The sequence below is a fragment of the Aythya marila genome (genome assembly GCF_965140915.1).
Source record: "Aythya marila genome assembly, chromosome: 8".
NCBI classification, from domain to species: domain Eukaryota; kingdom Metazoa; phylum Chordata; class Aves; order Anseriformes; family Anatidae; genus Aythya; species Aythya marila.
This window is the reverse complement of record NC_139049.1, coordinates 4,888,687-4,913,696: the sequence shown is the minus strand read 5'-3', so window position 1 is coordinate 4,913,696 and position 25,010 is coordinate 4,888,687. Positions and strand designations below refer to the sequence as shown.

The following is a 25,010-nucleotide window of genomic DNA, read 5'->3' as shown; positions in this document are numbered from 1 at the left end:
AGACTTTGACATCAGTCAAGCCAGTGTGTGACCTGCTTCACACTCCGTTTATGTCTTTATCAAAGAAAAGATCGGTACTCCCTCTGATATCCCCAGTGGCTTCCTGCAATTTAACGGTCATGCTGGCTGTTCCACAGGCTGTTCCACCTCTTTATTTATTTATTTTTATTTTTATTTTTGTTTTTTTTTTTTTATTTTTATTTATTTTTATTTATTTTTATGTTTATTTTTATTTTTATTTCTATTTTTATTTCTATTTTTATTTTTATTTTTATTTTTTATCTTATTTTTGATGTTGGTTTGCTCTTTAGGTGTTTTTTTCATGCTCATGTTAACGTGCAGTCTATCACTCACAAAGTGTGTGATTCTATACTAGCTATGTGATGAACATTACCTAATCCCAAATGTAAATGTCTAGCCATAAAGATTGCAAGCTCTAACCACCATAACTTTTGTGGAAAATGATTGAAATGACACATATCCACCGGTGGTTTCTGTAAGTATTAGGCAATAAAGGCATGCAGAATACAGAGAGGGATATATCCCTGCTTGTAATCATTCCTCAATCCAAATGTTCCATGATGTTTGAGTGCAGCATTTATTTTATGTGATGTAGCAATTGAAGAGTCAGTCTTTGCTGTCTGTTTCATTCTAGAACGTCAAAGAAAATAATTACTGTCACTGTCTTCTTAAGTGAATTCAAAATTTGGTCGCCAATCTGTTCACTGCTTTTGAAAGATCAGGGCTGCACCCAGTCCCTGAAAAGGTGTTGGAACAACTTGTTCTGGACGCTATCTCCAAGCAATTCAAAGAGAAGAATGTTATTTGCAGTAGTCAGCACGGATTCACCAAGGGGAAGTCGTGCTCGACCAACCTTGTTGCCTTCTATAATGGCATCACCAGCTGGGTAGATGGGGGGAGAGCAGTGGATGTGATCTACCTTGACTTTAGCAAGGCTTTCCATACTGTCTCCCATGACATCCTGCTAGCAAAGCTAAGAAAGTGTGGGATAGAGGAGTGGACAGTAAGGTGGGTTGAGAACTGGCTGACTGGCCGAGCTCAGGGGGTGGTGATCGGTGGCGCAGAGTCTGGCTGGAGACCCGTGAGTAGCGGTTTTCCCCAGGGGTCGGTGTTGGGCCCGGTGTTGCTCAACATCTTCATCGATGACCTTGATGAGGGAATAATGTCTGCCCTCAGCAAGTACGCCAATGACACAAAGCTGGGAGGAGTGGCTGATGCGCCAGAAGGCTGTGCTGTCATTCAGCAAGACCTGGACAGGTTGGAGAGATGGGCAGGAAGAAACCAAATGAGGTTTAATAAGAGCGAGTGTAGAGTCCTGCACCTGGGAAGGAACAACCGCACGTATCAATACAGGCTGGGGGGCGACCTGCTGGAGAGGAGCTCTGAGGAGAAGGCCGTCCTGGTGGACGACACGTTGACCATGAGCCAGCAGTGTGCTCTGGTGGCCAAGAGGGCCAATGGGATCCTGGTGTGCATGAAAAGGAGCGTGGCCAGCAGGTAATGGAGGTGATCCTCCCCCTCTACTCTGCCCTGGTCAAGCCTCACCTGGAGTACTGTGTCCAGTTCTGGGCTCCCCAGTACAAAAAAAAAAGACAGGGATCTCCTGGAAAGAGTCCAGCGGAGGGCCACAAAGATGATAGGGGGCCTGGAGCATCTTCCCTATGAAGAAAGGCTGAGAGACGTGGCTCTGTTCAGCCTGGAGAAAAGAAGACTGAGAGGGGATCTCATCAATGTGTATAAATACCTGAGGTGTGGGAGACAGAGGGATTTGGCCAACTTCTTTTCAGTGGTTTGTGGGGACAGAACAAGGTGGAGCAAGATGGAGCACAGGAAGTTGCGCACCAACATGCGAAAGAATTTCTTCACGGTGAGGGTGACGGAGCGCTGGAACAGGCTGCCCAGGGAGGTTGTGGAGTCTCCTTCTCTGGAGATATTCAAGGCCTGTCTGGACGCCTACCTGGGCAGCCTGCTCTAAGGAACCTGCTTTGGCAGCATGGTTGGACCCGATGATCTTTTGAGGTCCCTTCCAACCCCTACGATTCAGTGATTCTGTGATTCTGTGACCCAGCGTTTGTTTTTGTTCCTTTTGTTTCAAGCTCTTTTTGGTACATATTTGCTTCCTAAAACAATACAAAGAAGGTGAAAAAAGCAAGTGTCTTCCTGAACAACAACAGGTCTTTGAGATGAGTCAGGAAACCTAGAGGTACTGTCAAGATTATTGCTGATCTTCAGGTTTTTCAGAATTAGTTAGCACTGTTTTCTTCATTATTATTTCTTCTGCTTTCTATGCAGTGGTACCATTAAGTCTTCATGCAAACTAATGCTCGTGCCGGCTGTTCCAAAGGTAAAAGTGAAATGTAGGTCTTTCTCAGGCATACTCAACTTAGACCTTGTGAACCAGTTTAAAGGCAGAAATCCTACTTGCATGTGTTAATATAGAGTATTAATTCCAGTGGTACGTGCAGTGCTGAGGCCGAGTCTTCAATTTCTACATCACGTAAAATACACGCTGCAGTCCAACATGATGGAAGATTTGGATTCAGACATGATCACAAGCCAAGACACATCCATCTGACAGATGATGCCAAGCTGGGGAGATGTGTCTATCTGCCAGAGGGTAGGAAGGCCCTGCAGCGGGACCTGTACAGCTTGGATTGATGGGCAGAGGCCAAGGGGATAACGTTCAACACGGCTAAGTGCTGGCTCCTGCCCTCTGGCCACAACAACTCCATGCAGCGCCACAGGCTTGGGGCCGAGTGGCTGGAAAGCAATTATTATTATAAGAGGATATGGGGGTGTTGGTCAATGCTCACCTGAGCACGAGCCAGCAGTGTGCCCAGGTGGCCCAGAAGGCCGATGGCGTCCTGTCTTGTATCAGGAATAGTGTAGCCAGCAGGACCGGGGAGGTGACCGCTCCCTGTACTCTGCTTTGGCAAGGCCGCACCTCGACTACTGTGTTCAGTTTTGGGCCCCTTAGTACAAGAAGGACACCAAGGCCCTGGAGCTGGTCCAGAGAAGGGCTACAAAGTTGGCAAAGTGTCTGGAACACAAGTCTTATGAGGAGTGGCTGAGAGAACTGGGGTTGTTTAGTCTAGAGAAGAGGAGGTTCAGTGCAGGCCTTACTGCTCCCTACAGCGACCCTAGAGGAAGGTGTGGGGAGCTGGCGGCCGGCCTCCTCTTGCGCATTACTAGTGACAAGAGGGGATGGCCTCAAGTTGCACCAGGGGTGGTTCAAGTTGGAAATTAGGAGACATTTCTTCTCAGAAAGAGCAGTTAGGCACTGGAATGGGTTTCCAGGGAAGTGGTAGAGTCACCGTCCCTGGGGGTGTTCAAGGAAGGATTGGACTTGGTGCATAGGGACATGGTTTAGTGGGTGACCCTAGTGGTAGGGGGATGATCTGGGATGACCAGATGATCTGGGAGGCCTTTTCCAACCTTAATGATCCTGTGATTCCACGATCTCTGCATTCTGCATGCCTTTGTTGCCTGTTATTTATGGACACCTCAGGTGGATGTACATGTAGGTCATTTCAATCGTTTTCCACAGAAGGTACGGTGGTTAGAGCTTGCAATCTTTATGGCTAGACTTTTACATTTGGGGTTAGGTAATGTCTGTCTAATAGTTAGCAGAGAACCATCCAGTTTCTGAGTGTTAGACCTGAATGTCAACATGGGCCGGAACCAAAACTAAACAACAATCAAGGAAGCAACCAACCAAAACCAAAATCAACCAACCAAAACAAACAAACAAAAAACTTTACAACAACCTAGTGCAGCATGGAGACGAGCATACGCTGTGCTCCACTCTCTGTCAGGATATCCATTGCAAACCTGTCTTTTGCCCCTGGGATCAGGCCAGGCAGCACTCCTGCCCCTTTGAAAGAGGCTGGCTCCCCATTCCAGTTGCTGCTTGACTGCCCGGAGCCTGTTGCTTGCAGTGTGGGATAGCACAAGACAACCCAGATGGCAGTGAAAGATTTTGGTCAAGCCACATCTGCACAGACAGCGAATGACTTAGCGTTATTTGCTTGGAAGAAAACAGTTGTCTTACTCATGAGATATGTTATGAACAAATTATTGATGGCCACCATTTCCAGAGAACGCTTCCTAGCAAATCGGTAACCTTTAATTAAGAGTGTTCACTTGTAACACTCGTTTTGATCAGAATAAATTTGGGATTGCTTGGGATAGCGCCCTAATTCCTACTACTGGCATAGCATACGGTTTTGACGTAATAATGCTATTACGAACCAGTTCATTAAGAGGAAAGACATCACTCTTCAGTTTGATTGCCATTTATTGTTCACTGGGAACGGAGAGTCACAGGATCTTGAACACTAGGGAATCGCAAATGGGGGAAACAGCATACGTACAGACGGACAGGAGAGAAACAAATTCTGATTGAAGTTATAACTTGGCATCAACGTGAATTGCAACAAATGGATCTTCGTCAGTGTTACTGATCTGGAAGTTAGCCGTTCCATCCCCAGAAACATACACCTGCTTTCCAGTACACGCGTTGCCCTCTTTTTGTCCAGAAATAACATCACAGTAGGTACCAGCAGGCAGACCAGTTTGCAAATTGACGTTCATGTACCTGTGTGAAAATCAGTGAACGTTGCTTCTCTGTTGTTTTCAAAACAGATATTTGCAACTGGGTAAAGGAATCCTGAAGCTGATGCTATTGCATGACTTGGAAAGGCAATGCGATGCAAGGGAGTTACTAAGCCTGACCCGGCTTCTCTCCCTGCACTCCTTTATCAGCCCTCCAGAAGTGGGGTGCCACTATCTGAATCTCGCTCAGGCAGCAGGAGTTGTTCTCATTGGAAGAAAAGAACAGGACAAAATCAAAGCATAAAAGAGCTTCACAACAGGACGCGTGCTGCTAAAGGTAATCCTAATTATGATGAGCGTTCAATCCATTAGGGTTGAACGGGCTTGGACTGGCTTGGATTGGACAGGCAAGTTTGGATGAGGGAAGTGAGAGAGTGCCTGCTCCGCTCAGAACTACCAAAACTTCAGCTCCTACTGCTTCCATCCTTGGGCACTGCTCTGTCCACAGCCTCAGCCTCTTCTCATGTGAACTCATCTGTGGGTGTACTGGAGATGACACGGTATGTGAGGCAGACCACAGGAATGGGATGCTCAAGATGCTAACGAGCAATCTGTACATCTTCAGACGCTCCACTCAGACACCTCAGCCTTGCTTTCGATGTTCTCCATTCACCCGTCAGCACTCTAGCTGAAGGACATCCCCCCTCCCAACACCTGAGCCCTTTCAGCGTTCCATCTGGGGAGCTCTGCTTCTCCTCGGGGATACGGTCTCTCCCACCAACTTACCAGTCGTCATTATTAAAGACGATGAAGCCTTTATTGCCACGGCCAAAAGCTACTTGATTGCTGCCATTGTCCCACCAGTTTGAGAAAGGCTGGCCGTCTACCACGTTACGGAAGATAACCATGTTCCTGAAAATGCCAGGAATCGCTGTCACTGGAGTTGCAAGAGCTCCACAGCCAAGAGGCTCATCATGCAAAAGTCACTGCTTTTACTGCATTTTGCTCCAGAGTCTCCTACCTTATTTGCCGCCAGCGATGCTCACAAACCCAGTCGTTGCCACAGGTGGTGTCCGCATTGATTGTAACCGACTTTGTTGATCCATCCGAGTTGCTAGGTGGTCCAATCCAGTCATTGGCATCCTTTTTATTGAAAAGAGACATTTGAAAGTTCTTACTGGAAAAAGCAGATCAAAATGCGGGATGGATGGCGCTCCTAATTTTCACAGAATCACACATAATCACAGAATTTCTAGGTTGGAAGTGACCTCAAGATCATCAAGTCCAACTTCTGACCTAACGCTAACAGTCCCCAATAAACCATATCCCTAAGCTATACATCTAAATGTCTTTTGAAGACTTTGAGGGTTGGTGACTCCACCACTTCCCTGGGCAGCCTGTTCCAATGCCTAACAACCCTTTCAGTAAAGAAGTTCTTCCTAACATCTAACGTAAAACTCCCCTGGCGCAACTTAAGCCCATTCCCCCTCGTCCTGTCACCAGGCATGTAGGAGAACAGACCAACCCCAACCTCACTAAAGATCAGGTTTACACCCACCTGATCCAAGATTAGACAGAGAAATCACTTGAGAAGTTTAGCAAACATGAATCTTGACTGTTACAAACTTACCTTCCCATTTACAAAATTTCTTGTCCAACGATAACTTGACATCACACGTGTGAATCCATACGGATGAGCCAACATGAAACCAACGGCCATTTTATAAAGCCTGTTGGGCCAAAAGCATAATGAGATGTGGCTAGAGAAAGCATGCCGGGGAACAAAGAGACAAACAAATCAGCAAGAGGAAGAGGCATCAGCCAGACAACCCCGCATTCCTTACCTGGCATCCCAGAAGGTGAGAATGGAAGCTCCACCAGCCCCGTGCCCCCGCTGGTTGTCATGGTTATCCACAAAGACCAAGGCTCTGTCAGAAGGCACAAAGCCCCAGCCTTCTCCCCAGTTCCTGGCCAAAAACACAAGGACTTGAATCTACCCCGCCAAGCTGTGCATCCAGCGTATCCTAGGCAAGCTGCATGATGGGTGCCCTTACTTTAAGTAGGCCATCTTTTCTCCATTCCACTTGCGGATCACTGTCCCCAGTTTTGCGCCGTATTTGAATTCAGTCACTCGGCCATTTCCAAAGTACTGACTGCCTGTGATCGGCTCGCCACCCAAGTCAATTACCTAGTACAGGAAGCAGAAGGTAATCATCTTTCCTGTTCCCACACAGACAAAAAATGCTGCATTCAGTCAGCAACTTTACCTCATCCTTTAGCTTGAGAGAAATGCATTGCACAGCACGTTCATTTCTGCTGGGCAGATCAACCAAAAGTTGGTACAATACATGTTGTAACCATGTGGAAAGAAGGGGCTGTAGAGTTGCCCTAAGCTGCCGCCTACCACCTCCTAGTTAGCTGACCATTAGAAATCCCCACATAGATTTCAAGGTGCCTTGCATTTCTGAAGGGCAGGTATCACTCACCCACTGGACTGTGGAGCTCAGCCTTTCCTGGTGTGTAGGAACAGGCCCATGGCATCACTGCCACTCCTCAGAAGGAGGAAGGTAGAAAAGACACATGCACAAAGAGAAGCAGAAAGGAAATTCATGGAGATTACCTCTTGGTAAATGAACGGTTTTGTTCCTGAAGGAAACCATCGAGTATTCAGAGTATTCAGCTTGTCCAGAAATGCTTTGATGTCCCCAGGCCACATATGCTTGGCAGCATCAATCCGGAAGCCTGCTACACCAATATCAATGAGGTAATTCATGTACTCTGCAATTTTTGTGCGTACATAGTCCTTCTCCTGGGCCAGATCAAGAAGACCACTCAAGCGACAGTCACGAACCTGTGAAAGGAAGAAAGAACAATGTAAAAGAAAAGGGAAAGTAGAACAGAAAAGGGAAAGCAAATGCAGATACAAAAGTCAAAGGAAAAAGAAAATGAAAAAAAAAAAAAAAGGAAAAGGAAAAGGAAAAAGAAGAGGAAGAGGAAAAAAAGTAAAAAAAAAAAAGTTAAAAGAAAAAGAAATGGATAAGGAAAAGGAAAAAGAAAGAGAAAAAAAATAAGAAAAAGGAAAGGAATAGGGAAAATAAAAGGGAAAAGAAAAAAGTTGAAATAAAAAATAAAATGAAAAAGAAAAATTAGAAAATGAAAAAGAAAAACAAAAAGGACAAAGAGAAAGGAAAAGTAAAAGCAAAAGCAAAAAGACAAAGGAAAGGGAAAGAAAAAGGAAAAGATAAAGGACAAATGACAAAGGAAATTAAAAAGGAAAATGGAGAAAGGGGAAGGTAATAAAGAGCACTGTGGTCTCACTCCATGCAGCAGTGGTCAGTAAAATATCACCTCCCCATCTTGATGTCATCAGCATTCCGGATGGGAATCTGCACAGCGTATCATTGCAAAGCTGATGAAGGCTGAGCTGTGAACTTGAGAAAGACCTGCCACACATTCCATGTACAAAAACACTACCGCGCGCAGCCAGGGTAGCATCTTGCACTGCTGCCAGTTTTCCAGGAGTTTTCCACCTTATCAGGCTCAGCTGAGTTTAGCAGCTGTAAGGAAGAGCTCACTGGTGCAGCTGAGTGCTTTGGGCTCCATCAGTTCAGGCGCACAGTCCTGCGCATGCCCACATGAAACATGTGGGGCAGGTTTGTGATTTCTCAGTGCCTACTATACTGTGCACCACAAGTACCTTCCCTGAAGACAAATCTATGATGCTCACTGTATTCACTGGTCAGGTGGTGAAGCGCTGAATCTGTGGTCAACTACTCCTTTTGTGTGGCCTTACAGTAGTCTTTATAGAACAGGTTAAAAAAGAATTCACAGTTTTCCCATAGAAATTTACCTGATACATATCTCCATAATTCTGGATTTCTCCATTTGAGGTGTGACATCTGCCATCATTGAAATCCCAGCCAGAGTACGGCACTGCTGGAAAATTTTCGTTCCCAGCGTCGAAATAGCTTCCACACGTTGAATGGGTGCCTGAGCCACCTGCAGCCCCACACATGTGGTTGACGACAGCATCCACATAAATATAAACCTGAAACGTAGTGATTGCATTTCAGTATGCTTTGTAGCGCTGGGAAGTAACAGTCAGAGCTTTACCACATCACTGTTAATTCGACCCTTTTTCCCCTTTCATATTCTCCATTTCTGCCTCCTTTGAGGACAGGAGCAGTGACATCCCTCAGTTGAAACCACACTGCTCGCTGTATCAGTTACGTGTTTTAAAGGCACTTACTCCAACGTTGTTGCATCTGGTCACCATGTCTCTGAATTCATTTTCATTTCCTGATCGAGTGCAGAGCTTGTAGCTGATGGGCTGGTATCTTTCCCACCAGGGTCTGAATGGGTTAGTAATGACAATATTTTCATTTGGAGGAGAAACCTGCCGATGAGATGATGGACCTCAGTAAGAAACCAGTAGTTCCTGTTTCAAGTTCAAAGTGCAAAACATGCACCAAGATTAGTCCTGGATTCCCATGAGAGACAGGCTTTGTGCTAGACCCGGTCTCTCTCGCTCTCTCTCCCTCCCTGCAGCACAAGCTGGGGTCTGCGAGATGTCCGTCTTGTAGACTGGTAGCAAGGAAGTTCTCTTTTGTTCCCATGGGCTGCCCATGTCCAGCCTGGGCCTGCTGTCCAAGGGCACGCACATGGGAGGGCTGAAGCCACAGGAACTACTTTTGTCTGCAATAGAGACATCCTTCGGAAAGCCAAAACTCCATGCTGAGACACTTGCCTCAGTAAAAAGGGAAGAGGAAAACTTAGCCTTCCAAGGGAAGCCCATCAGGGGAAAGCGTGCACCTTTGCAGCTGGTCTGATGGAGAGACACCCGACCCAGGCCGGCGGGATCTCTGGTTGCGCCTAACAGCATTTACTACTTCCATCCCCACGTTCCACACCAAAGTTACTTGGAGCTGGCTGTCTCTGATTCTGGCCTTTTGCGGTTTATTAATCAAATGTTACAAAGCAGTTTCACTACCTACGGGCAGGAAACAACATACCTGAACTCCTCCAAATCCATTAGGAGCTAAGTAGCGTTCACACTCGAGAGCAATATCGGCCCAGCGCCATTCAAAGAGATGTACAATAGATGTCCTCCCAGCCTGAGTGTTGGAGTTGTACTGCGCTCCGCAAAGCCCTACGGCTGCGAGGAGAAGGAGGACTTGCATGGTGCCTTCAGCATAAGGCTGTGGTCTCTCCACTGCCAATTTATACTCCTGCAAGATGACAAAGTTCCTACTGCAGCTGACAGATTTCTCAGAGATAAACACTATCAGTTATTGTTTGGGTAGTGAGAGGAAATAACTCTTCCATTTTGTTTTTTTTTTTGCCGAATTGCCCCACAGCTGAAGATAAAATAACTTTTCACAATGTTTATGCCTTATCATTAAACAAGCAGTCTGTGCGCAGTTCACCCAAATTTGGGACTGTATTCTTTCCAGTCATTTAAACAAAATAATGTATCAGAAGTTAGCCCAGGCGTGACACGTGGACCCTTGAGGGGAGCTCTGGAACATGAAATGAAAGGCATTATAAGACAAGTGGAACTCTAATAGGTCTCAGAGAATGAATGAATTCAGAGGCATACAGAGGCATCTAGCACTCAGGATTAATCCCAGCTCACACCTGGCTACTAGACCAGGCTCTCTCAGTCAAAGGCAGATGCATCACACAACACATTGTGAGACTTGAACAGCTGAATCACACTGGAAATTGGAAATTGGCCTTATGTTTTTTCCTGTTATTTCACACAGTCAAGGAGGGAAATGCAAAATTAGATGTAAAGAGATAGTGCAGGTGAATTTTTGATGTCTGGCATAAAAATGAATTGGAAAGTCAAATGGATCCATTGCCTAAGCCTGTTCGGGATTTTCCTTCTATTTCCTCTTTCAAAGACTTTCCCGCTTTTCCTTGTGACATGATTTGAAGATCTCATTTGGAACTAAAATATAACGTCAAGTTCCTAGTACAACACTCCCTGAATAAGCTGGAGTCAGGCCAATGATAAAACAGCACTCTGTGAGAATTCAAATCCAGAAAATCCCTGACACTTAGTGAATAACTGTGAGAAATGCAAGAAGTCCACCAACAGGCATACCCACTCCAAGAGAAAATGTCATTACACTTTGTACCTGAACTGCCTTGAGTATATCCTTTCTAAACTAGCCATGACATTCCATATGTGTCAGATACATTCTTGTCTTTCCCAGAATTTGTGTTCAAGGATGAAATGCAAAAGCAGGTCCTGCTTGCCTATCTGTTCATTTTCCTATCATAGAACTTACGAGAGGTCTTTTTCAAATACAAACAAATGAATTGACTTTATTTTAACTAACAGCAATGACACATTGATTGGTAGGAACTTTGGTTCATTGGTTTCTATCTTCAGTACTGTCACAGTAGAAGACAAACTGTTCCAAATGGGAGCAAGAGGGAATAAGGATTCTAACATCATAAGTAAAAGGAGTCAATTCATTCTTACAAAAATATACACCAGCTCCACACATGACCTTGTCTACATTCCAACAGCAAGCAACCAGTGAGGTGATTACAAATTGTGATTATGAGGATAGTGAGAACAAACCTATTGACTGTCATTATTACCAAGACCAACCCAATGCATGGTCAAATTTTAAAACACCATTCCCTCGAGACTTGTATTAAGCTAAAGGTATGTTATTCAGCTGCTCAAGCCTCACAAAGTGTTGTGTGATGCATCAGCTATTGACTGAGAGAGGCTGGTCTGGTAGCCAGGTGTGAGCTGGGATTAATCCTGAGTGCTAGATGCCTCTGAATGCCTCTGAATTCATTCATTCTCTGAGACCTATTAGAGTTCCACTTGTCTTATAATGCCTTTCATTTCATGTTCCAGAGCTCCCCTCAAGGGTCCACGTGTCACGCCTGGGCTAATTTCTGATACATTATCTTTGTTTATATGACTGGAAAGAATACAGTCCCAAATTTGGGTGAACTGCGCACAGACTGCTTGTTTAATGATAAGGCATAAACATTGTGAAAAGGTATTTTATCTTCAGCTGTGCGGCAATACAGGAAAAAAAACAGACAAACAAGAAAAAAAAAAAACAGAATGGAAGAGTGATACCCAGCTTGCTAGCCAAACAAGAACTGATAGTGTTTATCTCTGAGAAATCTACAACTGCAAAAGGAACTTTGTCATCTTGCAGGAGTATAAATGGCCAGTGGAGAGACCACCACCTTATGCTGAAGGGACAGCAAATTTTTCCTCTCTATGGGAACAGGAAAGATGATTACCTTCTGCTTCCTGTACTAGGTAATAGACTTGGGTGGTGAGCCAATTACAGGCAGTCAGTACTTTGGAAATGGCCGAGTGACCGAATTCAAATACGGCGCAAAGCTGGGGACAGTGATCCGCAAGTGTGATGGAGAAAAGATGGCCTACTTAAAGTAAGGGCACCCATCGTGCAGCTTGCCTAGGATACGCTGGATGCACAGCTTGGCGGGGTAGATTCAAGTCCTTGTGTTTTTGGCCAGGAACTGGGGAGAAGGCTGGGGCTTTGTGCCTTCTGACAGAGCCTTGGTCTTTGTGGATAACCATGACAACCAGCGGGGGCACGGGGCTGGTGGAGCTTCCATTCTCACCTTCTGGGATGCCAGGTAAGGAATGCGGGGTTGTCTGGCTGATGCCTCTTCCTCTTGCTGATTTGTTTGTCTCTTTGTTCCCCAGCATGCTTTCTCTAGCCACGTCTCATTATGCTTTTGGCCCAACAGGCTTTATAAAATGGCCGTTGGTTTCATGTTGGCTCATCCGTATGGATTCACACGTGTGATGTCAAGTTATCGTTGGACAAGAAATTTTGTAAATGGGAAGGTAAGTTTGTAACACTCAAGATTCACGTTTGCTAAACTTCTCAAGTGATTTCTCTGTCCAATCCTGGATCGGGTGGGTGGAAATTAGGTGCGCCATCCATCCAGCTTTTTGCTCTGCTTTTTCCAGTAAGAACTTTCAAATGTCTCTTTTCAATAAAAAGGACGTCAACGACTGGATTGGACCACCTAGCAACTCGGATGGATCAACAAAGTCGGTTACAATCAATGCGGACACCACCTGTGGCAACAACTGGGTTTGTGAGCATCGCTGGCGGCAAATAAGGTAGGAGACTCTGGAGCAAAACGCAGTAAAAGCAGTGACTTTTGCATGATGAGCCTCTTGGCTGTGGAGCTCTTGCAACTCCAGTGACAGCCATTCCTGGCATTTTCAGGAACATGGTTATCTTCCGTAACGTGGCAGACGGCCAGCCTTTCTCAAACTGGTGGGACAATGGCAGCAATCAAGTAGCTTTTGGCCGTGGCAATAAAGGCTTCATCGTCTTTAATAATGACGACTGGTAAGTTGGTGGGAGAGACTGTATCCCCGAGGAGAAGCAGAACTCCCCAGACGGAATGCTGAAAGGGCTCAGGTGTTGGGAGGGGGGATGTCCTTCAGCTAGAGTGCTGACGGGTGAATGGAGAACATCGAAAGCAAGGCTGAGGTGTCTGAGTGGAGCGTCTGAAGACGTACAGATTGCTCGTTAGCATCTTGAGCATCCCATTCCTGTGGTCTGCCGCATATATCGTGTCATCTCCAGTACACCCACAGATGAGTTCACATGAGAAGAGGCTGAGGCTGTGGACAGAGCAGTGCCCAAGGATGGAAGCAGTAGGAGCTGAAGTTTTGGTAGTTCTGAGCGGGGCAGGCACTCTCTCACTTCCCTCATCCAAACTTGCCCGTCCAATCCAAGCCAGTCCAAGCCCGTTCAACCCTAATGGATTGAACGCTCATCACAATTAGGATTACCTTTAGCAGCACGCGTCCTGTTGTGAAGCTCTTTTATGCTTTGATTTTGTCCTGTTCTTTTCTTCCAATGAGAACAACTCCTACAGCCTGATCTAGATTCACACAGTGGCCTCCCCATTTCTGGAAAAGGAGTGCAGGGAGAGAAGCAGGGTCAGGCTTGGTAACTCCCTTGCATCGCATTGCCTTTCCAAGTCATGCAATAGCATCAGCTTCAGAATTCCTTTACCCAGTTGCAAATATCTGTTTTGAAAACAACAGAGAAGCAACGTTCACTGATTTTCACACAGGTACATGAACGTCAATTTGCAAACTGGTCTGCCTGCTGGTACCTACTGTGATGTTATTTCTGGACAAAAGGAGGGCAACGCGTGTACTGGAAAGCAGGTGTATGTTTCTGGGGATGGAACGGCTAACTTCCAGATCAGTAACACTGACGAAGATCCATTTGTTGCAATTCACGTTGATGCCAAGTTATAACTTCAATCAGAATTTGTTTCTCTCCCGGTGGTCTGTACATATGCTGTTTCCCCCATTTGCAATTCCCTGGTGTTCAAGATCCTGTGACTCTCCGTTCCCAGTGAACAATAAATGGCAATCAATCTGAAGAGTGATGTCTTTCCTCCTAATGAACTGGGTCATAGTAGCATTATCATGTCATAACTGGGGGCCATACCATTGGCAGCTCTTAAGGTTACCAAGAGAGCACTGCATTTCCCAGATCTCAGAAACACAGAAGAAAATAAAAAATAAGACAAAAGAAGCCAGCACCTGAGCAAGTTAAAATGTTCCAATGCCAAGGCCGATAGGTGCACGCATAGCTGTAAGCTGGAGCAAACACACTGGGGCAGGCAGCCTCTGCTTGCCGGCAGTATGTCCTTTCTCTGGGGCAAAGCCAGTGTGGAGCCCAGGTCAGCAGATGAAGCTCGGCTGCGCCAATCAGTTATTCCAGACTTTGACATCAGTCAAGCCAGTGTGTGACCTGCTTCACACTCCGTTTATGTCTTTATCAAAGAAAAGATCGGTACTCCCTCTGATATCCCCAGTGGCTTCCTGCAATTTAACGGTCATGCTGGCTGTTCCACAGGCTGTTCCACCTCTTTATTTATTTATTTTTATTTTTATTTTTGTTTTTTTTTTTATTTTTATTTATTTTTATTTATTTTTATGTTTATTTTTATTTTTATTTCTATTTTTATTTCTATTTTTATTTTTATTTTTATTTTTTATCTTATTTTTGATGTTGGTTTGCTCTTTAGGTGTTTTTTTCATGCTCATGTTAACGTGCAGTCTATCACTCACAAAGTGTGTGATTCTATACTAGCTATGTGATGAACATTACCTAATCCCAAATGTAAACGTCTAGCCATAAAGATTGCAAGCTCTAACCACCATAACTTTTGTGGAAAATGATTGAAATGACACATATCCACCGGTGGTTTCTGTAAGTATTAGGCAATAAAGGCATGCAGAATACAGAGAGGGATATATCCCTGCTTGTAATCATTCCTCAATCCAAATGTTCCATGATGTTTGAGTGCAGCATTTATTTTATGTGATGTAGCAATTGAAGAGTCAGTCTTTGCTGTCTGTTTCATTCTAGAACGTCAAAGAAAATAATTACTGTCACTGTCTTCTTAAGTGAATTCAAAATTTGGTCGCCAATCTGTTCACTGCTTTTGAAAGATCAGGGCTGCACCCAGTCCCTGAAAAGGTGTTGGAACAACTTGTTCTGGACGCTATCTCCAAGCAATTCAAAGAGAAGAATGTTATTTGCAGTAGTCAGCACGGATTCACCAAGGGGAAGTCGTGCTCGACCAACCTTGTTGCCTTCTATAATGGCATCACCAGCTGGGTAGATGGGGGGAGAGCAGTGGATGTGATCTACCTTGACTTTAGCAAGGCTTTCCATACTGTCTCCCATGACATCCTGCTAGCAAAGCTAAGAAAGTGTGGGATAGAGGAGTGGACAGTAAGGTGGGTTGAGAACTGGCTGACTGGCCGAGCTCAGGGGGTGGTGATCGGTGGCGCAGAGTCTGGCTGGAGACCCGTGAGTAGCGGTTTTCCCCAGGGGTCGGTGTTGGGCCCGGTGTTGCTCAACATCTTCATCGATGACCTTGATGAGGGAATAATGTCTGCCCTCAGCAAGTACGCCAATGACACAAAGCTGGGAGGAGTGGCTGATGCGCCAGAAGGCTGTGCTGTCATTCAGCAAGACCTGGACAGGTTGGAGAGATGGGCAGGAAGAAACCAAATGAGGTTTAATAAGAGCGAGTGTAGAGTCCTGCACCTGGGAAGGAACAACCGCACGTATCAATACAGGCTGGGGGGCGACCTGCTGGAGAGGAGCTCTGAGGAGAAGGCCGTCCTGGTGGACGACACGTTGACCATGAGCCAGCAGTGTGCTCTGGTGGCCAAGAGGGCCAATGGGATCCTGGTGTGCATGAAAAGGAGCGTGGCCAGCAGGTAATGGAGGTGATCCTCCCCCTCTACTCTGCCCTGGTCAAGCCTCACCTGGAGTACTGTGTCCAGTTCTGGGCTCCCCAGTACAAAAAAAAAAGACAGGGATCTCCTGGAAAGAGTCCAGCGGAGGGCCACAAAGATGATAGGGGGCCTGGAGCATCTTCCCTATGAAGAAAGGCTGAGAGACGTGGCTCTGTTCAGCCTGGAGAAAAGAAGACTGAGAGGGGATCTCATCAATGTGTATAAATACCTGAGGTGTGGGAGACAGAGGGATTTGGCCAACTTCTTTTCAGTGGTTTGTGGGGACAGAACAAGGTGGAGCAAGATGGAGCACAGGAAGTTGCGCACCAACATGCGAAAGAATTTCTTCACGGTGAGGGTGACGGAGCGCTGGAACAGGCTGCCCAGGGAGGTTGTGGAGTCTCCTTCTCTGGAGATATTCAAGGCCTGTCTGGACGCCTACCTGGGCAGCCTGCTCTAAGGAACCTGCTTTGGCAGCATGGTTGGACCCGATGATCTTTTGAGGTCCCTTCCAACCCCTACGATTCAGTGATTCTGTGATTCTGTGACCCAGCGTTTGTTTTTGTTCCTTTTGTTTCAAGCTCTTTTTGGTACATATTTGCTTCCTAAAACAATACAAAGAAGGTGAAAAAAGCAAGTGTCTTCCTGAACAACAACAGGTCTTTGAGATGAGTCAGGAAACCTAGAGGTACTGTCAAGATTATTGCTGATCTTCAGGTTTTTCAGAATTAGTTAGCACTGTTTTCTTCATTATTATTTCTTCTGCTTTCTATGCAGTGGTACCATTAAGTCTTCATGCAAACTAATGCTCGTGCCGGCTGTTCCAAAGGTAAAAGTGAAATGTAGGTCTTTCTCAGGCATACTCAACTTAGACCTTGTGAACCAGTTTAAAGGCAGAAATCCTACTTGCATGTGTTAATATAGAGTATTAATTCCAGTGGTACGTGCAGTGCTGAGGCCGAGTCTTCAATTTCTACATCACGTAAAATACACGCTGCAGTCCAACATGATGGAAGATTTGGATTCAGACATGATCACAAGCCAAGACACATCCATCTGACAGATGATGCCAAGCTGGGGAGATGTGTCTATCTGCCAGAGGGTAGGAAGGCCCTGCAGCGGGACCTGTACAGCTTGGATTGATGGGCAGAGGCCAAGGGGATAACGTTCAACACGGCTAAGTGCTGGCTCCTGCCCTCTGGCCACAACAACTCCATGCAGCGCCACAGGCTTGGGGCCGAGTGGCTGGAAAGCAATTATTATTATAAGAGGATATGGGGGTGTTGGTCAATGCTCACCTGAGCACGAGCCAGCAGTGTGCCCAGGTGGCCCAGAAGGCCGATGGCGTCCTGTCTTGTATCAGGAATAGTGTAGCCAGCAGGACCGGGGAGGTGACCGCTCCCTGTACTCTGCTTTGGCAAGGCCGCACCTCGACTACTGTGTTCAGTTTTGGGCCCCTTAGTACAAGAAGGACACCAAGGCCCTGGAGCTGGTCCAGAGAAGGGCTACAAAGTTGGCAAAGTGTCTGGAACACAAGTCTTATGAGGAGTGGCTGAGAGAACTGGGGTTGTTTAGTCTAGAGAAGAGGAGGTTCAGTGCAGGCCTTACTGCTCCCTACAGCGACCCTAGAGGAAGGTGTGGGGAGCTGGCGGCTGGCCTCCTCTTGCGCATTACTAGTGACAAGAGGGGATGGCCTCAAGTTGCACCAGGGGTGGTTCAAGTTGGAAATTAGGAGACATTTCTTCTCAGAAAGAGCAGTTAGGCACTGGAATGGGTTTCCAGGGAAGTGGTAGAGTCACCGTCCCTGGGGGTGTTCAAGGAAGGATTGGACTTGGTGCATAGGGACATGGTTTAGTGGGTGACCCTAGTGGTAGGGGGATGATCTGGGATGACCAGATGATCTGGGAGGCCTTTTCCAACCTTAATGATCCTGTGATTCCACGATCTCTGCATTCTGCATGCCTTTGTTGCCTGTTATTTATGGACACCTCAGGTGGATGTACATGTAGGTCATTTCAATCGTTTTCCACAGAAGGTACGGTGGTTAGAGCTTGCAATCTTTATGGCTAGACTTTTACATTTGGGGTTAGGTAATGTCTGTCTAATAGTTAGCAGAGAACCATCCAGTTTCTGAGTGTTAGACCTGAATGTCAACATGGGCCGGAACCAAAACTAAACAACAATCAAGGAAGCAACCAACCAAAACCAAAATCAACCAACCAAAACAAACAAACAAAAAACTTTACAACAACCTAGTGCAGCATGGAGACGAGCATACGCTGTGCTCCACTCTCTGTCAGGATATCCATTGCAAACCTGTCTTTTGCCCCTGGGATCAGGCCAGGCAGCACTCCTGCCCCTTTGAAAGAGGCTGGCTCCCCATTCCAGTTGCTGCTTGACTGCCCGGAGCCTGTTGCTTGCAGTGTGGGATAGCACAAGACAACCCAGATGGCAGTGAAAGATTTTGGTCAAGCCACATCTGCACAGACAGCGAATGACTTAGCGTTATTTGCTTGGAAGAAAACAGTTGTCTTACTCATGAGATATGTTATGAACAAATTATTGATGGCCACCATTTCCAGAGAACGCTTCCTAGCAAATCGGTAACCTTTAATTAAGAGTGTTCACTTGTAACACTCGTTTTGATCAGAATAAATTTGGGATTGCTTGGGATAGCGCCCTAATTCCTACTACTGGCATAGCATACGGTTTTGACGTAATAATGCTATTACGAACCAGTTCATTAAGAGGAAAGACATCACTCTTCAGTTTGATTGCCATTTATTGTTCACTGGGAACGGAGAGTCACAGGATCTTGAACACTAGGGAATCGCAAATGGGGGAAACAGCATACGTACAGACGGACAGGAGAGAAACAAATTCTGATTGAAGTTATAACTTGGCATCAACGTGAATTGCAACAAATGGATCTTCGTCAGTGTTACTGATCTGGAAGTTAGCCGTTCCATCCCCAGAAACATACACCTGCTTTCCAGTACACGCGTTGCCCTCTTTTTGTCCAGAAATAACATCACAGTAGGTACCAGCAGGCAGACCAGTTTGCAAATTGACGTTCATGTACCTGTGTGAAAATCAGTGAACGTTGCTTCTCTGTTGTTTTCAAAACAGATATTTGCAACTGGGTAAAGGAATCCTGAAGCTGATGCTATTGCATGACTTGGAAAGGCAATGCGATGCAAGGGAGTTACTAAGCCTGACCCGGCTTCTCTCCCTGCACTCCTTTATCAGCCCTCCAGAAGTGGGGTGCCACTATCTGAATCTCGCTCAGGCAGCAGGAGTTGTTCTCATTGGAAGAAAAGAACAGGACAAAATCAAAGCATAAAAGAGCTTCACAACAGGACGCGTGCTGCTAAAGGTAATCCTAATTATGATGAGCGTTCAATCCATTAGGGTTGAACGGGCTTGGACTGGCTTGGATTGGACAGGCAAGTTTGGATGAGGGAAGTGAGAGAGTGCCTGCTCCGCTCAGAACTACCAAAACTTCAGCTCCTACTGCTTCCATCCTTGGGCACTGCTCTGTCCACAGCCTCAGCCTCTTCTCATGTGAACTCATCTGTGGGTGTACTGGAGATGACACGGTATGTGAGGCAGACCACAGGAATGGGATGCTCAAGATGCTAACGAGCAATCTGTACATCTTCAGACGCTCCACTCAGACACCTCAGCCTTGCTTTCGATGTTCTCCATTCACCCGTCAGCACTCTAGCTGAAGGACATCCCCCCTCCCAACACCTGAGCCCTTTCAGCGTTCCATCTGGGGAGCTCTGCTTCTCCTCGGGGATACGGTCTCTCCCACCAACTTACCAGTCGTCATTATTAAAGACGATGAAGCCTTTATTGCCACGGCCAAAAGCTACTTGATTGCTGCCATTGTCCCACCAGTTTGAGAAAGGCTGGCCGTCTACCACGTTACGGAAGATAACCATGTTCCTGAAAATGCCAGGAATCGCTGTCACTGGAGTTGCAAGAGCTCCACAGCCAAGAGGCTCATCATGCAAAAGTCACTGCTTTTACTGCATTTTGCTCCAGAGTCTCCTACCTTATTTGCCGCCAGCGATGCTCACAAACCCAGTCGTTGCCACAGGTGGTGTCCGCATTGATTGTAACCGACTTTGTTGATCCATCCGAGTTGCTAGGTGGTCCAATCCAGTCATTGGCATCCTTTTTATTGAAAAGAGACATTTGAAAGTTCTTACTGGAAAAAGCAGATCAAAATGCGGGATGGATGGCGCTCCTAATTTTCACAGAATCACACATAATCACAGAATTTCTAGGTTGGAAGTGACCTCAAGATCATCAAGTCCAACTTCTGACCTAACGCTAACAGTCCCCAATAAACCATATCCCTAAGCTATACATCTAAATGTCTTTTGAAGACTTTGAGGGTTGGTGACTCCACCACTTCCCTGGGCAGCCTGTTCCAATGCCTAACAACCCTTTCAGTAAAGAAGTTCTTCCTAACATCTAACGTAAAACTCCCCTGGCGCAACTTAAGCCCATTCCCCCTCGTCCTGTCACCAGGCATGTAGGAGAACAGACCAACCCCAACCTCACTAAAGATCAGGTTTACACCCACCTGATCCAAGATTAGACAGAGAAATCACTTGAGAAGTTTAGCAAACATGAATCTTGACTGTTACAAACTTACCTTCCCATTTACAAAATTTCTTGTCCAACGATAACTTGACATCACACGTGTGAATCCATACGGATGAGCCAACATGAAACCAACGGCCATTTTATAAAGCCTGTTGGGCCAAAAGCATAATGAGATGTGGCTAGAGAAAGCATGCCGGGGAACAAAGAGACAAACAAATCAGCAAGAGGAAGAGGCATCAGCCAGACAACCCCGCATTCCTTACCTGGCATCCCAGAAGGTGAGAATGGAAGCTCCACCAGCCCCGTGCCCCCGCTGGTTGTCATGGTTATCCACAAAGACCAAGGCTCTGTCAGAAGGCACAAAGCCCCAGCCTTCTCCCCAGTTCCTGGCCAAAAACACAAGGACTTGAATCTACCCCGCCAAGCTGTGCATCCAGCGTATCCTAGGCAAGCTGCATGATGGGTGCCCTTACTTTAAGTAGGCCATCTTTTCTCCATTCCACTTGCGGATCACTGTCCCCAGTTTTGCGCCGTATTTGAATTCAGTCACTCGGCCATTTCCAAAGTACTGACTGCCTGTGATCGGCTCGCCACCCAAGTCAATTACCTAGTACAGGAAGCAGAAGGTAATCATCTTTCCTGTTCCCACACAGACAAAAAATGCTGCATTCAGTCAGCAACTTTACCTCATCCTTTAGCTTGAGAGAAATGCATTGCACAGCACGTTCATTTCTGCTGGGCAGATCAACCAAAAGTTGGTACAATACATGTTGTAACCATGTGGAAAGAAGGGGCTGTAGAGTTGCCCTAAGCTGCCGCCTACCACCTCCTAGTTAGCTGACCATTAGAAATCCCCACATAGATTTCAAGGTGCCTTGCATTTCTGAAGGGCAGGTATCACTCACCCACTGGACTGTGGAGCTCAGCCTTTCCTGGTGTGTAGGAACAGGCCCATGGCATCACTGCCACTCCTCAGAAGGAGGAAGGTAGAAAAGACACATGCACAAAGAGAAGCAGAAAGGAAATTCATGGAGATTACCTCTTGGTAAATGAACGGTTTTGTTCCTGAAGGAAACCATCGAGTATTCAGAGTATTCAGCTTGTCCAGAAATGCTTTGATGTCCCCAGGCCACATATGCTTGGCAGCATCAATCCGGAAGCCTGCTACACCAATATCAATGAGGTAATTCATGTACTCTGCAATTTTTGTGCGTACATAGTCCTTCTCCTGGGCCAGATCAAGAAGACCACTCAAGCGACAGTCACGAACCTGTGAAAGGAAGAAAGAACAATGTAAAAGAAAAGGGAAAGTAGAACAGAAAAGGGAAAGCAAATGCAGATACAAAAGTCAAAGGAAAAAGAAAATGAAAAAAAAAAAAAAAGGAAAAGGAAAAGGAAAAAGAAGAGGAAGAGGAAAAAAAGTAAAAAAAAAAAAGTTAAAAGAAAAAGAAATGGATAAGGAAAAGGAAAAAGAAAGAGAAAAAAAATAAGAAAAAGGAAAGGAATAGGGAAAATAAAAGGGAAAAGAAAAAAGTTGAAATAAAAAATAAAATGAAAAAGAAAAATTAGAAAATGAAAAAGAAAAACAAAAAGGACAAAGAGAAAGGAAAAGTAAAAGCAAAAGCAAAAAGACAAAGGAAAGGGAAAGAAAAAGGAAAAGATAAAGGACAAATGACAAAGGAAATTAAAAAGGAAAATGGAGAAAGGGGAAGGTAATAAAGAGCACTGTGGTCTCACTCCATGCAGCAGTGGTCAGTAAAATATCACCTCCCCATCTTGATGTCATCAGCATTCCGGATGGGAATCTGCACAGCGTATCATTGCAAAGCTGATGAAGGCTGAGCTGTGAACTTGAGAAAGACCTGCCACACATTCCATGTACAAAAACACTACCGCGCGCAGCCAGGGTAGCATCTTGCACTGCTGCCAGTTTTCCAGGAGTTTTCCACCTTATCAGGCTCAGCTGAGTTTAGCAGCTGTAAGGAAGAGCTCACTGGTGCAGCTGAGTGCTTTGGGCTCCATCAGTTCAGGCGCACAGTCCTGCGCATGCCCACATGAAACATGTGGGGCAGGTTTGTGATTTCTCAGTGCCTACTATACTGTGCACCACAAGTACCTTCCCTGAAGACAAATCTATGATGCTCACTGTATTCACTGGTCAGGTGGTGAAGCGCTGAATCTGTGGTCAACTACTCCTTTTGTGTGGCCTTACAGTAGTCTTTATAGAACAGGTTAAAAAAGAATTCACAGTTTTCCCATAGAAATTTACCTGATACATATCTCCATAATTCTGGATTTCTCCATTTGAGGTGTGACATCTGCCATCATTGAAATCCCAGCCAGAGTACGGCACTGCTGGAAAATTTTCGTTCCCAGCGTCGAAATAGCTTCCACACGTTGAATGGGTGCCTGAGCCACCTGCAGCCCCACACATGTGGTTGACGACAGCATCCACATAAATATAAACCTGAAACGTAGTGATTGCATTTCAGTATGCTTTGTAGCGCTGGGAAGTAACAGTCAGAGCTTTACCACATCACTGTTAATTCGACCCTTTTTCCCCTTTCATATTCTCCATTTCTGCCTCCTTTGAGGACAGGAGCAGTGACGTCCCTCAGTTGAAACCACACTGCTCGCTGTATCAGTTACGTGTTTTAAAGGCACTTACTCCAACGTTGTTGCATCTGGTCACCATGTCTCTGAATTCATTTTCATTTCCTGATCGAGTGCAGAGCTTGTAGCTGATGGGCTGGTATCTTTCCCACCAGGGTCTGAATGGGTTAGTAATGACAATATTTTCATTTGGAGGAGAAACCTGCCGATGAGATGATGGACCTCAGTAAGAAACCAGTAGTTCCTGTTTCAAGTTCAAAGTGCAAAACATGCACCAAGATTAGTCCTGGATTCCCATGAGAGACAGGCTTTGTGCTAGACCCGGTCTCTCTCGCTCTCTCTCCCTCCCTGCAGCACAAGCTGGGGTCTGCGAGATGTCCGTCTTGTAGACTGGTAGCAAGGAAGTTCTCTTTTGTTCCCATGGGCTGCCCATGTCCAGCCTGGGCCTGCTGTCCAAGGGCACGCACATGGGAGGGCTGAAGCCACAGGAACTACTTTTGTCTGCAATAGAGACATCCTTCGGAAAGCCAAAACTCCATGCTGAGACACTTGCCTCAGTAAAAAGGGAAGAGGAAAACTTAGCCTTCCAAGGGAAGCCCATCAGGGGAAAGCGTGCACCTTTGCAGCTGGTCTGATGGAGAGACACCCGACCCAGGCCGGCGGGATCTCTGGTTGCGCCTAACAGCATTTACTACTTCCATCCCCACGTTCCACACCAAAGTTACTTGGAGCTGGCTGTCTCTGATTCTGGCCTTTTGCGGTTTATTAATCAAATGTTACAAAGCAGTTTCACTACCTACGGGCAGGAAACAACGTACCTGAACTCCTCCAAATCCATTAGGAGCTAAGTAGCGTTCACACTCGAGAGCAATATCGGCCCAGCGCCATTCAAAGAGATGTACAATAGATGTCCTCCCAGCCTGAGTGTTGGAGTTGTACTGCGCTCCGCAAAGCCCTACGGCTGCGAGGAGAAGGAGGACTTGCATGGTGCCTTCAGCATAAGGCTGTGGTCTCTCCACTGCCAATTTATACTCCTGCAAGATGACAAAGTTCCTACTGCAGCTGACAGATTTCTCAGAGATAAACACTATCAGTTATTGTTTGGGTAGTGAGAGGAAATAACTCTTCCATTTTGTTTTTTTTTTTGCCGAATTGCCCCACAGCTGAAGATAAAATAACTTTTCACAATGTTTATGCCTTATCATTAAACAAGCAGTCTGTGCGCAGTTCACCCAAATTTGGGACTGTATTCTTTCCAGTCATTTAAACAAAGATAATGTATCAGAAGTTAGCCCAGGCGTGACACGTGGACCCTTGAGGGGAGCTCTGGAACATGAAATGAAAGGCATTATAAGACAAGTGGAACTCTAATAGGTCTCAGAGAATGAATGAATTCAGAGGCATTCAGAGGCATCTAGCACTCAGGATTAATCCCAGCTCACACCTGGCTACTAGACCAGGCTCTCTCAGTCAAAGGCAGATGCATCACACAACACATTGTGAGACTTGAACAGCTGAATCACACTGGAAATTGGAAATTGGCCTTATGTTTTTTCCTGTTATTTCACACAGTCAAGGAGGGAAATGCAAAATTAGATGTAAAGAGATAGTGCAGGTGAATTTTTGATGTCTGGCATAAAAATGAATTGGAAAGTCAAATGGATCCATTGCCTAAGCCTGTTCGGGATTTTCCTTCTATTTCCTCTTTCAAAGACTTTCCCGCTTTTCCTTGTGACATGATTTGAAGATCTCATTTGGAACTAAAATATAACGTCAAGTTCCTAGTACAACACTCCCTGAATAAGCTGGAGTCAGGCCAATGATAAAACAGCACTCTGTGAGAATTCAAATCCAGAAAATCCCTGACACTTAGTGAATAACTGTGAGAAATGCA

General features: G+C 45.8%; 3 protein-coding genes across 3 annotated transcripts; 1 reads left to right on the top strand and 2 right to left on the bottom strand.

The window, feature by feature from the left end:
• Window positions 1–4,300: 4,300 nt before the first annotated feature.
• LOC309880724 (pancreatic alpha-amylase-like) lies at window positions 4,301–9,770 on the bottom strand. Its single transcript, XM_082765935.1, has 10 exons — window positions 9,588–9,770; window positions 8,825–8,971; window positions 8,426–8,623; window positions 7,196–7,426; window positions 6,630–6,763; window positions 6,420–6,542; window positions 6,206–6,305; window positions 5,597–5,718; window positions 5,362–5,487; window positions 4,301–4,618 (listed from the first exon to the last, which is right to left on the bottom strand). The coding sequence occupies exons 1-10, from the start codon at window positions 9,753–9,755 to the stop codon at window positions 4,429–4,431; spliced, it is 1,539 nt and encodes a 512-aa protein (XP_082622061.1). The 5' UTR covers window positions 9,756–9,770; the 3' UTR covers window positions 4,301–4,428.
• A 1,321-nt stretch (window positions 9,771–11,091) lies between these two features.
• Window positions 11,092–14,007, top strand: LOC309880774 (pancreatic alpha-amylase-like; the record flags this gene model as incomplete). The annotated part of the gene is made up of 7 exons (XM_082766039.1): window positions 11,092–11,130; window positions 11,879–12,012; window positions 12,100–12,222; window positions 12,337–12,436; window positions 12,597–12,718; window positions 12,828–12,953; window positions 13,690–14,007. 7 exons carry the CDS (start codon window positions 11,092–11,094, stop codon window positions 13,877–13,879), a joined length of 834 nt encoding a protein of 277 aa, XP_082622165.1. The 3' UTR covers window positions 13,880–14,007.
• Window positions 14,008–18,647: 4,640 nt separating this feature from the next.
• Window positions 18,648–24,117, bottom strand: LOC309880530 (pancreatic alpha-amylase-like). The gene is made up of 10 exons (XM_082765546.1): window positions 23,935–24,117; window positions 23,172–23,318; window positions 22,773–22,970; window positions 21,543–21,773; window positions 20,977–21,110; window positions 20,767–20,889; window positions 20,553–20,652; window positions 19,944–20,065; window positions 19,709–19,834; window positions 18,648–18,965 (listed from the first exon to the last, which is right to left on the bottom strand). Exons 1-10 carry the CDS (start codon window positions 24,100–24,102, stop codon window positions 18,776–18,778), a joined length of 1,539 nt encoding a protein of 512 aa, XP_082621672.1. The 5' UTR covers window positions 24,103–24,117; the 3' UTR covers window positions 18,648–18,775.
• Between the last annotated feature and the right edge of the window lie 893 nt (window positions 24,118–25,010).